At 42.1% G+C, this 15,494-nt stretch overlaps 1 protein-coding gene across 2 annotated transcripts in view; it reads right to left on the bottom strand.

The window, feature by feature from the left end:
* The window catches only part of ADGRL4 (adhesion G protein-coupled receptor L4), an 87,187-nt gene that overhangs the window by 35,222 nt on the left and 36,471 nt on the right, over positions 1–15,494 (bottom strand). The window contains exons 3-7 of one of the 2 annotated variants that reach the window (XM_035122068.2): positions 9,607–9,759; positions 4,770–4,925; positions 1,872–1,945; positions 428–607; positions 137–320 (exon numbers count right to left, since the gene is read on the bottom strand). In XM_035122068.2, coding sequence (XP_034977959.1) covers positions 137–320; positions 428–607; positions 1,872–1,945; positions 4,770–4,925; positions 9,607–9,759 — 747 coding nt within the window. The remainder of the gene's footprint in view (positions 1–136; positions 321–427; positions 608–1,871; positions 1,946–4,769; positions 4,926–9,606; positions 9,760–15,494) is intronic. The other variant, XM_035122071.2, reaches the window with a different exon arrangement.

Raw genomic sequence — 15,494 nt, 5'->3', positions numbered from 1 at the left:
AGAGAGATGTCTTAATTGAGACTCTACAGCAACAGCCTCTGCAAGGCCTTCGTACAACATTGCTTCCAATATCAACAGTCTGTCCTGGAAGGAAAACAGGAACAGTTTTCAAAATCATTTGCTCCCTTTTGCATACCTAAATCACTGGCATTAACTTCCACTTCTGTTCTCTTTTGAAAGCTCTGTGACAAGAGTGCTGTGGTTTGTTCTGCAGCATGCATCAGTTTAGTGAGGCTTCTTCTTCTGTTAACTTCTGGGATAGCTTCCCATGCTGCAGTTTTATCCTTCTGAACAAAATTGTTCACAGTGTTAATGAATTCCTGTTAGATTAATAAAAAAGAAAGTACTTTAGGTTATGTACTATATCTTATGTGCTCCCCACCCTGCAAAAATAGATCAAATCTGCTGCACGGCTCGATTCACTTACATTAAGAGTCAGATTATAGAGCATTTCGTTGTCAGAAATCGTGTTATTCACGATGGTTAGCAAGGGAGAAGATACAGATAATGCTTCTATGTAGGAAATCACATCCACTGGTGAAATTTGCCCTACAGTGTTTTGATTGATTTCTTGTAATACAGCCAGGGGTTCTTTTATTTTTCTAATCTGAAAGAAAGTTGAAACCATTAGGCATGACATTCCTAACATTTACAGTCAAATGAAGATTCATATTCATTTATCAACATTAGTTAACAAGATGAGCCGATGTGAGAGAGTGAATAGAATATTGGATGTCGACTTGGAAGGCTCAAGTCTCAGTCTATCAATGGATTACTGCAGGGGTAGGGAATCTGTGACTCTCCCATTGTCACTGGATACCAGCTCCTAGGAGACCCAGACAGCATGGCCAAGGAATGATGAGAGCTGTAGTCAAATAATATCTGGAAGCACACAGGTTCCCCAGACCTGGCTTACTAGGTAGCCTTTTGTAGGTACCTGTCTTTCTATATAGACTGTACCTGTATAGGGTAGCTGTAAAAATAAATCTGGAAAACCCAGTGTACAAGCAGGTGTGTCTAATACAAGCTGTCCCAGATACAGGGATGGTCCAAGACATTTTGTGTTAAGTCTCGACCTCAAGACGCCCACACGTTTCAACGTTGAAGAGAAGTTTTATTTACAGTAACAAAATACAACAAGCTACAGTCTCGAGCCACTGCTCTCACTGACTTACAACTAGTCTGATGACTCATCTGAGTGTTCGGCGTTGTTCCACCTCCCTTTATCCCCCTGTTGGAACCACGCCTTCTTTCTTCTATTAAGTGACGTCAGCCTCCCCCTCTCTTGTAACCCACCCCTCCGCCTCTGCTTCACGCCGAGTGGCTCATGAAGAGCTTCGGGAGAGCTGTTTCCTGATCTCTCTCTAAACTGGTCACTCTGCCCCCCCCTCTGCATTCCCCAACTCTGGGCCACCGTCCAAATCAGTCAGCTGTGAGTGCTCACTTGTTGACACTATGCTGACATTTTGGTACCTGAGATGAATGGCAAAATGGCGCCTCTCTCCACCAGAAAAGAAGGGGTGAGTGAAGATCTACATCAGGAACATGGTGGTGGTGGTGGTGGTTAAGGATCTACATCGGAAACAAGGGTGGCAGCAGCAGCGGGCAATGCCAGATCTACTGACCCGTGGATCCTTCCGCCCGAGGCAATTGTGGCACCATAGGTGGGCTGGTGCTGGTCTGGAATGCTGCAATAAGCGGCCATAATTTCACCGCAACTGTCAGGCAGCCCCGCAGCCTGAGTAATGTATGCCATTGGAGCGGCCATCTTCTTAAGATTGTAGTACCATAAATATTCCAAGTATCATTTCAAGACAGACGTAAAGTAAAAATAAGATTTGAAAATAGGTAAATATGCAAGTCTTACTTACTTTAGCTAAGGTTCTGTTAATATTTTCAGCTATGCAGTCATAGTTCAGTTCACACTTTGGGGCTGGGATTGCTGCTGAAATTAAAAGGGAATCTTAAGGTCTTGGCATATGTCATTTCAGTCTGGCTGATAACTCCTGCTTGGCAGGGGGTTGGACTGGATGGCCCCTGTGGTCTCTTCCAACTCTATGATTCTAAAGCTTCAGACTTCCCCATTTGGTGTGTTTTAAAAGCCAGAGATACTTTTTTTGTTCTTAAATTGGGTTGGATGTGCATGTGGTATTGTGAATGGCTCGACATATATTCATTCATAGCTAACCGTGAGGTGCAGGATTGAACACAGGGTAATCTCGTTGGGGAGGGATATGTACCAAACCACATATGCTCAGCATGTATATAAAATTGAATTGGACTCAAAATAGACTAATACCACCCATTCCTATTTTAAATGCATTTGCAAAGCCATGGATAACAGCTACCTTCCCAGAAGATGCATCTCTCCTCCTCTCACACACAGGGCAGAATGCCCTTTCTAAGCTGCTGTTGCTGTTGTGACTTTTAGGAGCTTTTTATTTTTAATGATGCTCTTATACAGGGGTCCCCAGACTTACCCGGCTTTGGGCCGGAGGGCGGGGGAGTGTGCGCACGTGCGCATGCACACACACACTTACTGGCGTGGTGGCACGCTTCCAGGTCGGAAAAAGCGCCGGAAATCGTTTGTGCGCATGCGTATGTGCCTCCCCCGTCCCAGAAGTGCACCGGAAATGACCTCTTCTGGGTCGGGAGAGGCCCATACGCATGCGCACAAATGATTTTCGGCGCTTTTTTCCGACCTGGAAGAGCGCCGCTGCGCTGCGCGCCGTAAGAGTAGGTGGCAGCAGTGGGAGGCGGGGGTCGTCGCGGGCCGGATTGAGAGGCCAATTGGGCCGCATCTGGCCCGCGGGCCATAGTCTGGGGACCCCTGCTCTTATATATTCAGGAATGTTTTATGAAAGTGAAGATTTATGTAGCTATAATAATAGATGGGAGCTCATCTGATTAATTATGAAGCTTCTTTAAAAAATCAGTGATATGCCTGGGTTCGTTCTTTCTCTTTTGTGGTTTTGTAAATTTGATTGTATGGTGTCTTGAACCTTTTAGGGATAGATGTCGAAACCGAAAAGTGTGGCTACCCTATGAGGCAACAGCACCACAACTCCATGCTATCCATGCTGTGACATCACAACATTCTGCATTCCTCTGCCCCAATCAGTGGCAGCCAACTGTATATCATGATGATTCCTCAGCATGAAGGTAAGCAATACTGCATGTTATGGCAGATGCAGTTAAATGTGTGACAGCCACATACTCACTGTAATGCATTGATACTTGTCAATGCTTTTTTTTTTTTAAAGCCACTTGTATTTAAACTGACTTGGACGATAAGTTCAATCTTAACCAAAAAGACACGTGCATGTACCGTATATTCTGGCATAGAACACGACTTTTGAACCCAGGAAAATCTTTTCAAAAGTTGGGGGTCGTCTTATACACCGGGTATAAGATCTGCGGTCGCAGCATACAGTGGAGGGAACTCAAAAACGGTAGCGGCTGCATCCCCGCCATATGTGGTGACCGTGTAAGCGGCTGCCGCTTTCTTTCCATGCAGGAAGAGGGGGCGTGCGGGGCTTTCCTCCCTCCTCCCTGCATGGAAAGAAAGCGACAGCCTCTTACTCTCTCTCTCTCCCCCCACTCGCCTCGGTGCCTGGAACAATAAAGTGTGAGTGGAGCCGGCTCTGGGCTGCGCTCCCTCCCCTTCTCCCTCTGCCCACCTCTCCTCCCCCCCCTCCCGCCTGCCCACCCTGAGCCAGAGGCCGGAGGAGCTGGTTCCATGCCCGCTGGAGCCTCCTCTCACCGCTGCCTTGTTCTCCCCCTCAGTGCGCAGCCCCGGCATGGGTGTTAGGTTTTACCCTTCCACCCCCACTGCCGTTCCTTGCCTGGGGCTGACCCTGAGGGGTGGGTGGCGGGTGGGCGGACGCGGGGGGGAGGCAAGGAGGGAGGGGCGCAAGTGACCGGGAAGGGTGGAGGATGCAAGCGACTCCCCCTACCCTACCCCGCCCACCTCCCCTTATTCCCTCCTCCTCCTCCTCCTCCTCCTCCTCCTTCTTCTTCTTCTTCAGCTAACTGCAGTTTTTATGCTTCAGCTCCTTCCCTCCCTCTGAATGAAATCTACGGTAGTTCAAAATGCTACCGTAGTTCTTAGCATGCCTGCAAGTAAGTGCATTTAAACATCTGTGCATTTAAGCACTGTTGTCTCTCTTTTGGCTTCATTTACCGGTATTTAAAAAGTGGGGAGAGGAAGAGATACAGAAATTTTTTATTTGGTGTGCGTTGGAAGTTTGGGATATACTCGTTACAGTGAGTATATCCCAAACTCTATATTTTGACTGGGAAAGTAGGGGGTCGTCTTATACGCCTAGTCACTTTATACGCTGGCATATATGGTAAGCAAAGGTGATTTCATTGCACCAAGCTATCATTTCTGTTTACAAGTTTTGCCCAATCTTTACTCAAATGTAGCACAACTCTGGAATATATCTAAGGCTCTATTGATAATAGCAAAGCTACAGTCATATAGTGTATTTGACTGCTTAATGGTTAATGGACTTTGGTTGGTAAGTAATAGAAGAAAATCAGTTCTGAATTTTATAATATATGATAGGCTACTTCTATTTTTCAGCAAACTCACCTATAAGTCTCCTATCTCTCCTTTAAAAAAGCATAATAATAATGTAGGTATTCACATCTTGCCACTTTTTCATATCCAGCTGATTAATCTAACTGAAGATAAAGAGTTACCGGTGGGCCTCTCAGAAGATATAGTTTTATAATAACACATAAAGCTCTATAATATCATTTACCTTGGCAGGAAGTGCCATCATTTGGCTTAAACTGTAATTTTCCTGTGGATGGTTGATAACCTTCCTTACAGGAGCAGTTATATCCTCCATACACATTTTCACATTTCGCATGATCTCCACAGGCAGCTGTTACTGGTTCAGCGCACTCATCTATATCTGCAAATATTGTGAGAAATTGAATTTTTAAAAAGGTTTTACATACTAACACCTTGCCGCTTTGTTGGTAGTAGCCTGATGTGCTTCAAGCAACCACATATTGAAATTTCACATCTACATCTTTTTTTTTTAAGCAGCAGCAGAAGAAAGCTAAGCTATTGATCAAATGGAACAGAAACATGTGTGGCAATTAGGCAATTATAGTGCCTTGCAGGATAAAAGTCCAGGGAATGAGAGCAGGGCTAAATTTCAAAAACTGGAGATAGCAGTGTGGCTTAAGTGAGACTGAAAAGTAGACCTACCCAGTGCCGGATTTACATATAAGCTAAACAAGCTATAGCTTAGGGCCCCACTCTCTTGGGGACCCCCCAAAAAATTAAAGGAAAAAAAACTGGATGTACATTTCCAAAATATAAGATAAAAAAATAAAAATAAAACCTACATGCAGCAACAGTGTTTTATGTTGTGTAGGTTCCTATGATGTATGTAATGGGCCCCGCCTGCTTGCCTGCTCCCTAAAATATCACTGGTTTGCTCATTTCTATATATAGGGTGCCTACATTCTGCTACATTAGAAAATTCCTTCAGTAGCACCTTAAAGACCAACTAAGTTTATATTTTGGTATGAGCTTTCGTGTGCATGCACACTTCTTCAGATACCAAAATATAAACTTAGTTGGTCTTTAAGGTGCTACTGAAGGAATTTTCTTATTTTGCTTCAACTCAGACCAACACGGCTACCTACCTGTAACTACATTCTGCTACATTATTAGTAGTTTGCACCATATATTTACACCTATTATTATTTCATGTTATAGCAAGTTTCTAGAGACTAGATTATGAATCTTTGTAAACTGTGATTCTAAAGGAACTTTTGTTATTGCCAAATGCCAATGTGTTTGCATTATTAAGTTTGTTACAAATAAAAAATCATTTTAAGTTAGAGCTTAATAGTTATTTCACTATTAATATACCTTTTCTTAATTGTATTTCAGTTCAACAATTACTTTGATAAAATACATATCTTCTTATGTGCAAATGGCTTTAGATACCTATTAGGTCAATAAATTACCATATAGCGTATATTCAACACAAAGAACAGCAATAATTTTGTTGTTGACAAAGGACAGCTGGACATATAAAAGGGCCCCATTACCTTCAGTAGCTTAGGGCCTCATCAAAACTAAATCCGTCCCTGGACCTACATGACAGGAAATCTTGGCCCCAAATCTTGATTGTGTGAGAACTAGCTGTGGTTTCCCTGTGTGGCAGAAATACTGGTGTCGGGGGGGGGGGGGTCTTTTGTGTATTTTATTTATTGCAGTAGTGTAATGTGGTATGCTGGTGCACAGGGAGCGCTGAATGAGCCCAGCCTCGCAAATCGGCTCAGGGCTGGCAGGGCGACGTGAGAAGGATGCAAAACCCTTCAAACCCAGCCTTGCCCTCACTTGAAATCCTGATCTCTAGCCAGCACCCTTTACCTATCCCAGGATAGATACAATATAAAGCTCAATGCCATTCCATTTATCATGCTGCATGGAATACCATTGTTAAAATTTCCCACAGGCAGCATCACCCTTTCCTTTTTTGACATGATAAAAGAATAGGCTCCCAGTAACCTCTGCATAGTTGGAAACTGTAAACAAGACTAGTTTGATAAGCAGGATAATGCAGAGCACACTGCTACAACATAGATTCACTTGTCAAAAAAATGCAAGTGTCAAGTACAAGGAAACAGTGGCAAAACATCCCTTTTCATAATGGTTGAATAGATCAGTCAGAGATCAGTTTATTATTACTAGGGTTTTTCTCTTCATGTCAGTGGCAAAAAAAAGGGAGCTGGATTCCTAAATACAAATAAATGGCTTTCTACCAAGGGACAAAGAAACTTCGGAACAGCCCGCAATGCCTTTTAAGCTGAGTGACAAAATAATATACTGCATATCGATCAGGTTTAGAAGTGCACTTATAAATAGAGTATTAAAAATTAATGCATAAATTAATACTAACAGCACTTTCTCCCCAAATGCGATAAACACTGTGCAAAGATAGTTATACATAATTCAGCGTAGTTCGAAATTATAAGCACAAAAGGAAGAAGTTAATCACCACCATAAATCATTCATTATAAGTTCCTTCCCCACCCCAACATATAATTTGTAATTTTAATAAACTCAGGCTGTAGTTCAAGGACTGCTTACACAAGGACTGGCCATTTGAGGCCAATGAGAAAATACATCGGATTGTCTTTGAAAACCTAAGGCAAGCTTCAAGGATGCCCATGCTGGCCATCTGCCAAAGTGCCCATCATCCAGCAGGGGGACCACTGTCAGGAACCTCCTGGATCTACTCTTTGCCTTCACCATTGGATCCTGCTTGTTCATCTGCTCCTCACTCTAGCCCATACTATACAGGGAAGAAAACGAAGGGCAGTAGATACCACTCCCTGCTTGCCCTGTCTGACAAGCAAGTCAGGCCCTGTCTGACAAGCAACCAGAGGATGGGGAGGGGTATCATGGTACTCAGAAGGGTGGTGGGAATGGGTGATTGGCTGATAGGTGTGGCAAACTTGTTGACGACTGCAATTGGTCTTACAGGAAAAAGCAAGGGGTGAGATGGCTAAAAATAGCTTTATCATGTATAATGAGATAAGAATCCAATGTCCTTATTCAGACCAAGTCTCTCCATGGTTTTGTAATAAGTTGCAAGTTGGTTTGGTAATAAGTTGCAATTCAGCAACTTCTCTTTCAAGTCTATTTCTGAAATTCTTTTGTAATAAGACAGCTACTTTAAGATCTTGTATAGAATGTCCTGGGAGATTGAAGTGTTCTTCTACTGGTTTCTCTGTCTTGTGATTCCTGATGTGAGAACGCTGTGAGAAGTCAAGTTACAGGGAACCAGGCAGAGGGCCTTTTCGGTAGTGGCACCCGCCTTGTGGAATGCCCTCCCACCAGATGTCAAAGAGAAAAACAACTACCAGACTTTTAGAGGACATCTGAAGGCAGCCCTGTTTAGGGAAGCTTTTAATGTTTAATAAATTATTGTATTTTAATACTTCTGTTGGGTATAAATAATAAATTATTGTTATTGTTATTCTGTGGTGACTTCCGTTTCAGTGTATCTGAAGAAGTGTGCATGCACATGAAAGCTCATACCAATGACAAACTTAGTTGGTCTCTAAGGTGCTACTGGAAGGAATTTTTTTTATTTTGTTTCGACTACGGCAGACCAACACGGCTACCTACCTGTAACTAATAAAAATAACGACCACTTTTTCTGTGTGGTCTCCTATCAAGCCATGAATACCATTTATGGACAACAGGGTCTCAAATTCTCAAAATCAAGAACAAAATGCTTATGGCATTGGAGTCAACAGTGTTAATAAAAAAGAGTTTCATAGAAGTATGAAGTAATCTAAAAAGATAGAAAGTTAAACAGTCACCTCCATAGACTAAAATGCAGGCATTTATCTTATATTGGGTGTACAATGAGAAGAATTAATTAACAAATATGAGAAAGTGTGAGAGATGTAACTCAAACAAGCTGCAATCAACACAGGCATAATATACTTGCCAAGAGAATGTGGATTTATTGATGTTTTCCCTAGTCCCAGAGGGGACAGCCCAGCATCATGAGAAAAAATGCCAGAAGAAAAAAAAACACCCACAATATAGTAGTTTTTTCAGAAAAGAGGAATCCATTGGGTTTATAAAAAGGTTAAAGAATACATTTTTCTAGTAGATTTTTATTCAATATATATCCTAAATATATTCTATTTCAGATATGTAAATTCCAAAGAGATATGTAACATATTGTAGAGGGGTAGACTACAGTATATTACGGTATGTTTATTTTACTTGTCTGTAATTGTAATAAGAGCACAGAGCTGTTCCTGATATAGCAGTGAATGGGGAGTCCTTTGAAACACAATAGCCATAGCTCAGTGTTAGAGCACCTGCCTTGCATGCACTACTGTAGGTTCCAGGTTCAGTCCTCAGCCTCCTAAGGTGAGGCTGGAAGAGAACCTCGTCCCAAACCCTGGAGAGCCACACCTAGTCAGTGTAGACAATCCTGATATGCATGGACCAATTGTTTGATTTGGTATAAGGCAGCTTCCCATCTTCCTATTTCAATGCACTTCTCCTGGGCTCCTGGATCCTTCAGCTGGTGAGAAGGCACAGCAGGTGAATATGAAGACGTATGACGTTAACTTGGTGAACACAGTTCTTCTGAGAAGCTTGGACTGCGAGGGCCATTTCCAAAGGCTCAGGAATGGGCCCTGCCCTGCTGCTACACCCGCTGCTATGTGTGAATTCCGGGTATGGGGCAATGTAAGAGATATTGCCCTTCAACCTTATCAGATACCCGAACCCCACTTTTTCCTTCTCTTTGCTAGAGCTCCAATTGTGAAACTATTATGCTTGAAATGTCCTGTGTTCTTTGTGGGATGACTGGGAAAGGTTTTCCTGAGGCTAACCGAATCATGTTTATGGGAGGATATCAGAATTTACAAGTTTATTTTTCAGAAGCTGAATTAACGTAGGCTGGAATATTTAAGTAGAAGTTTCATGACTGGCAACAAGAGACTCAAGCTCTACGGTTCCATACAATTTTTGGTGGTTTATATCGAATCAGAGAAAACACGCAGCAAGAAAGAGAAGCATATCTTCTGGTATCTTACCTACACAAGAAGTCCCATCATTGGTCACAAAGGTGGTATTACGATTACTAGACCGGAATCCAGGTATACACATGCAGTAGTAACTTCCTACTGTATTTGTGCAGTTGGCATTTTCTCCACAAAGTTGTGTGACATTTGTACATTCATTATCATCTGCAAAGAAACAAAATCAAATCATTCACAAGCTCTCTATTCAAATCTCTCGCCTCTTCTGCAGAATTCCAGGAAATTATATCGTGGAAAGGACTCTGTCTTCTACTAATGGAAATGCTTGAAGAAAGGATGAATCCATTTCCAAATAACAGATTCAATATTTACCCAGACTAGAATCCTTCAATAAACATTGATTTGTTTGTGGGTTTATGGCAAATACCCATTACTTGTAATTTTTTATTACAGCTGCTCTATAGCCATGAGTGAGAATGGAGAACACGCACAGTGGCCAGCTTTCTAAGAAAGAATCATAGAATTGTATAGTTGGAAGGAGCCCAGAGGGTCATCTAGTCCAACCTCCTGTAACCCAATGCAATGCAGGAATCACAACTAGATCATACATGGCCATCCAATCACTGCTTTAAAACCTCCAAGGAACAAGAGTCTGCCACCTTCTTTTAAAAATAAAATAGAATTGAGCACTTTCGCATTTGCACAGGTCTCTAGATACTAAGCTAGATAATATGAATCTACATTATGTCAATATATATCATTTCCCCCCTTTTACATATTCAGATCTTTGCATTGCAATCCTACACATGTCTACAAAGAAGTAAGCCCTGTTGTGTTCAATGGAACTTAGTCTCACTGACACGCGTATAGGACTGCAACCTTAATTTGCTTGCCATTACTCATTGTGTGTGTGTGTGTGTGTGTGTGTGTGTAAATGATTCATTGGTTTTTATAACAGGTTTTAAGAAAATAATGCAGTTCACATTTCTTTTCATGGAAGACTCAGAATTATTGAATTATCAGGAAAATTATAAATTGAAAATCTGGAACGTAATAGAGATGATGAACATGTGCAGAGAGCAGGACTATGCAAGGTACAGAAAGGAGGTATTTGCTAGTTGAGTATGGTGAAATACCCTTTCATGGATAACTGACTTGTCATGGTGAAGGGGCTTGAATAACTCCAAGAAGCTATGAGCTATGCCATGCAGGGCCACCCAAGACCGACAGGTCATAGCCGAGAGTTTAGACTAGTTGTGATCCACCTGGAGAAGGAACTGGCAAACCACTCCAGTATTTTGCCAAGAAAACTCCATGGACATAAAAAAGGAGAAGCTTTGAGAAGAAAGTGAGAGTTTCCAAGGCATGCTCTGGTTCATGGGGTCATGGAGAGTCGAACACGACTAAGACAATTAAACAGCAACATGGTGAGATAGCAAGAGGACAATGAATGAAAGTATATAGTTTCTGGTATGAACATACATATGTTTCTAGCAATTGGTGGATGAACCTTATAGGTGCATGTTTGGCTACTTAGTGTACCCATTTCCTAATGGGTTGCTCCAGATGAGTTACAGCCCCTTAGTCCCCTCGCTAAATAGTTTGTATATTTCAGCAATATGCTGATATTCTCATTGGTCTTGTTTGCCTTCATTGCAACCCTCAGATTGCAATCAAAGGACATGGTAGAGTTTTGGGGTACCAAAAGGTTTTTTTGGGGGGGGGAGAGAACACCTTTGTGGGACACGGGTGGCACTGTGGGTTAAACCACAGAGCCTAGGGCTTGCTGATCAGAAGGTCAGCGGTTTGAATCCCCACAATGGGGTGAGCTCCTGTTGCTCAGTCCCTGCTCCTGCTAACCTAGCAGTTCGAAAGCACGTCAAAGTGCAAGTAGTTAAATAGGTACTACTACAGCAGGAAGGTAAACGGCATTTCCGTGTGCTGCTCTAGTTTGCCAGAAGTGTCTTTGTCATGCTGGCCACATGACCTGGAAGCTGTACGCTGGCTCCCTCGGCCAATAACGCGAGATGAGTGCCGCAACCCCAGAGTCGGTCATGACGGGACCTAATGGTCAGGGGTCCCTTTACCTTTACACCTTTGAATATTACCTTTACCTTTACACCTTTGAATATTAGTCCAGAAACTTAAAGTGTTGCCCACGGGACAATTAATCAACAATATTAATACCAGCTTGCTTATTCAAGGCTGTTTGCATATACAGAAGCATTGAAATGCCTACAGAAATGCCAGGTTTTCCCCCATTTACTGTCATGTTACAGACAGTTTCTGTCAGCCTATTCAAGCAAGGAACTATTCCTGGCACTGTGCAGACTGAAGGGAGAAGCATTCAGTCACTCACTGAATGTGAGAGGTTTATCAAACAGTAGAAGATAGACTCTTAATCGTTCTTTATGTGAAGGACAATTGACATTTTGTTTAAGAAAACGATGGGCTTCAATTCTTAAGTGAATGAGCAAGAACAGTGCAAATGTGAGCCTTTATTTCATTTCAAGAATACATGGCTGCTTTCAACCCTCTGCTTATTATTGTATCCACCTCCTCCAAACCCTCTCCTCTGCTAAGATTCAAGTGTAAAAGTTGCAACATGCTTTCCCCCTACCTTCAACTTCATATATAAGTGCCACAGTGTAGAAAACATGTTTTTATTACAACCCTCAAGGGGTGCAAGGAAAACTCCCAAGTGGTATAAATTGTCTCATATGGTGTTCACTATTAAAAACTTTTACAGTTTTGGCTAATTAACTTTATCATGGTGTTGGCATTACTCCCTCAACTAGGTGGTTGTAAAGATTTTAATGGAGACTCATATATAGTGGTCACACTCCTGTTCGCAAATTCGTTTTAGACCTGGGCTGCCATTTCCCTCCATTTTCTAAAAGGAAACAAGCTCCTTTTATTGTTTCCTTACAAGGCTGGCTTGTGTTTAGTCACTGGGCCTGACTGACTAAATTCCTGTGGAATTAAGTTGCACTCAATGGCCATCTGCAGGAATGACGGACTTAAATGGACATGCTCTAAGAGGCGCATTCTTATTTAATACTAGGAAGCCAATGAAGTTGCGCCAGCAATATTACTCCTTATTTATTTCAGCATCAGCCTCAGGCCCTTGTATAAATAGGCTAGAAAAGGATTTATGTAATCAAGTGCCTGAAAAAAGTTAAAGCAGTCCCCCCCCAAAAAACTATGCTTTATCATGATCTCTTCCTTTTAGTTTAATTTACACTCACATTCTAAACCAAAGGATGTAGGCAGCAATAATACTTAGCATTTGCATGGTGCTCAAAGTGCTTTATATATATTGAACCTGTAAGGTGGATTAGTATTATTATGCCTGTTTTCTTTATACTATAATGCAGTATCATTTCTACTAAACTATTCTGGTGTTAATAACAAACATTGTCAAGCTGCCATTTATTTCAACTCCACCACCCGTTGAAATGGCAGCAATCTTAGGCTGAGCAAAATGTAGCCCTCTGCTGCTTTGTCCATCCTAATAAGCTATCTGCCCCCTCCTCAAAATATTAGAATCCACCCACCTTCCCCCAGTCTCCAAATATCCATTTATTTTCACAGGAAATAAGTGGGTCTATAAAAATGGTGTGTGTGGAAATTTTTAGTTTGCTATACATTTTGATATATACCTCTGCTATTTGCACTTCCTGAAATAATAAATGACCCTAAATGTAAGTATCCTAGAAATCCACATTTACAGTCATGCCTCAGTTTAAGTATGCTTCGGTTTGAGTACTTTCAGTTTAAGTACTCCACGGACCCGTCTGGAATGGATTAATCCACTTTCCATTACTTTCAATGGGAAAGTTCGCTTCAGGTTAAGTACACTTCAGTTTAAGTACTCCACGGACCATCCAGAACGGATTAATCCACTTTCCATTACTTTCAATGGGAAGGTTCACTTCAGGTTAAGTACAGACTTCCAGAACCAATTGTGTACTTAAACCGAGGTACCACTGTATCCAAATTTTGTGAGGCAGCTGCCTGCCAAAAATGCATACAAAAATGAGTAAATTGGTAAACGTGTGCACAAATAATAATAATAATTACTATTAGGGCATAAATTAGTGAAATTATCATACACAGTTGCATTACATTAGGAGAAATTGCTTGCAAAAAAATGACTGCCACATTTACAAGTCTAAAGCACTGATCGAATTGCCATAGAAACAACTAGTAGCTAGTGATGTTCAGAAGGAGCTGGTAGACCTTTTCCCTCTCATCTGGCTGGAGGGTCATCCCACAGGTAGGAAAACAGGCTAGGCTTTGCCTACTCTTATTTGGATATTACTGATCATTGTAAGCAACTCTGGGAATTATTTAAGGCTGAAGACTGGGGCATAATGCTAATCCTAACCCTAAAAATTATTCTTTAATAAAATCATTTATTCTTCTGCCAGATGTACAGAATGCAAAAGAAAAACTTTCAGAGCAAGTCAAGCCTCTACAGAGTATAACAATAATAATGAACTTTATTACAATTATAATAATTAATAAAGCTTTAATTAATAAACATTATTGTCACATATGTACATGGGATTAAACCTCTATGGAATCAAGGTATGACAATTTTCAGTGTAGTCAAGCAATTCTACTCTTGTGCTTGTCTTCTTTACAAGTGAAAAGAAGGATAGGGTGAGAGACAGAAGAGGCAGAGGCCACAAACAAGTTTCCCTGGCCTAGAAATAGCTGTGACAGCAGGGACCCCTTCTTAACTAAGGCAACACTTTAGGTACTAAGTACTGATACAACTATACTGCTTGTGTACATTGTTTCTTTTTCGAAGGAGGAGAATGGGAACCTCTCATGCACTGCCCATGTGACCTCCTGGGTATCACTCATGTGACTTCCTAGGCACTGCCACTAGGTTTAGCATCCACCAGCCATGTGTGAATGGTTGTACTAAAGTCAGGAGGAGTGGGACTGTCTCTCCCTCTACTCAGGCATGTAGCAAGGGAGGGGTGAAGGGGGCAGGCCACCCCTAGCTCCACTCTGGCGGGGGAAGCGCAGGGGCAGCAGCCCCTGGCCCACCCCCACCCCCTGGCCCGCCCCTCGCCTCCTTCGCCTGAGCAGGAAGAAGCAGAGTGCGTTACGGAGCGGGTTGCTGGGCTTGCGGCTTGCTCGCGGTTTGCCGGCACTGCCACCACCCAGCAACCTTCTCTCTAGCACACTCTGCTTCGGAGTGCACCGGCCGAGCAGAGCAGCAATGCCAACCTGGATGTGCGGATATGCGCAGTCCGTCGTGGCTCATCCTGGCGCGTGCGTCGTGACGTCAGGACGCATGCGTCAGGACACATGCGCACTGCAGAGCGACGCTCCGCCCCCAGAGGGTGCCGCCCCGGGCAGCCAAGCGGCACCGTTCGCCACTGCCTCTACTTTTCCCACCCCAAATATATTCTGGCTTTTCCTCCAATCTAGAGAAAATATGGGGTGCATGAGAGGACAGAGAGGAAGTGTTCCATTGTGAAGCAGAAGTCATTCCATGAATGGGATGTTTGAGCATATATTTTTTTTAAAACATTACTCTTATAACCATTGCTGTTATTGGCATAAGCAAATCTGACCTTTCTAAGCCAAATTTAATTTTTTTAAAGGACGAAAAAATTATATAAGGACAGTGAATATCTATCCTAAAATAGTCCTCTTCACTTCTTACAATATATTCAGAGCATATTAATCAACAACATGCTTCTTAATAAATCAAAGTCTTGAAACGCATAACACAAATCAATTCTGGGACCCAAGGGCTTAAATTTATTCTTCATTTTTTATCATAATTTACAATGCTATTGAATGCTGCATGGTTTGAGGGAAGCAGTAAACTGCAGGGTTTATAGATTGGGAATTTTGGAACCTTTGTAAACAAGTTTGTTTTTCTCATCTTGGCCAGAACAGATATTCTTGAAAGC

This window comes from Zootoca vivipara, chromosome 7, assembly GCF_963506605.1.
Source record: "Zootoca vivipara chromosome 7, rZooViv1.1, whole genome shotgun sequence".
Classification (NCBI taxonomy): domain Eukaryota; kingdom Metazoa; phylum Chordata; class Lepidosauria; order Squamata; family Lacertidae; genus Zootoca; species Zootoca vivipara.
This window is presented reverse-complemented; position numbering and strand designations above follow the sequence as displayed.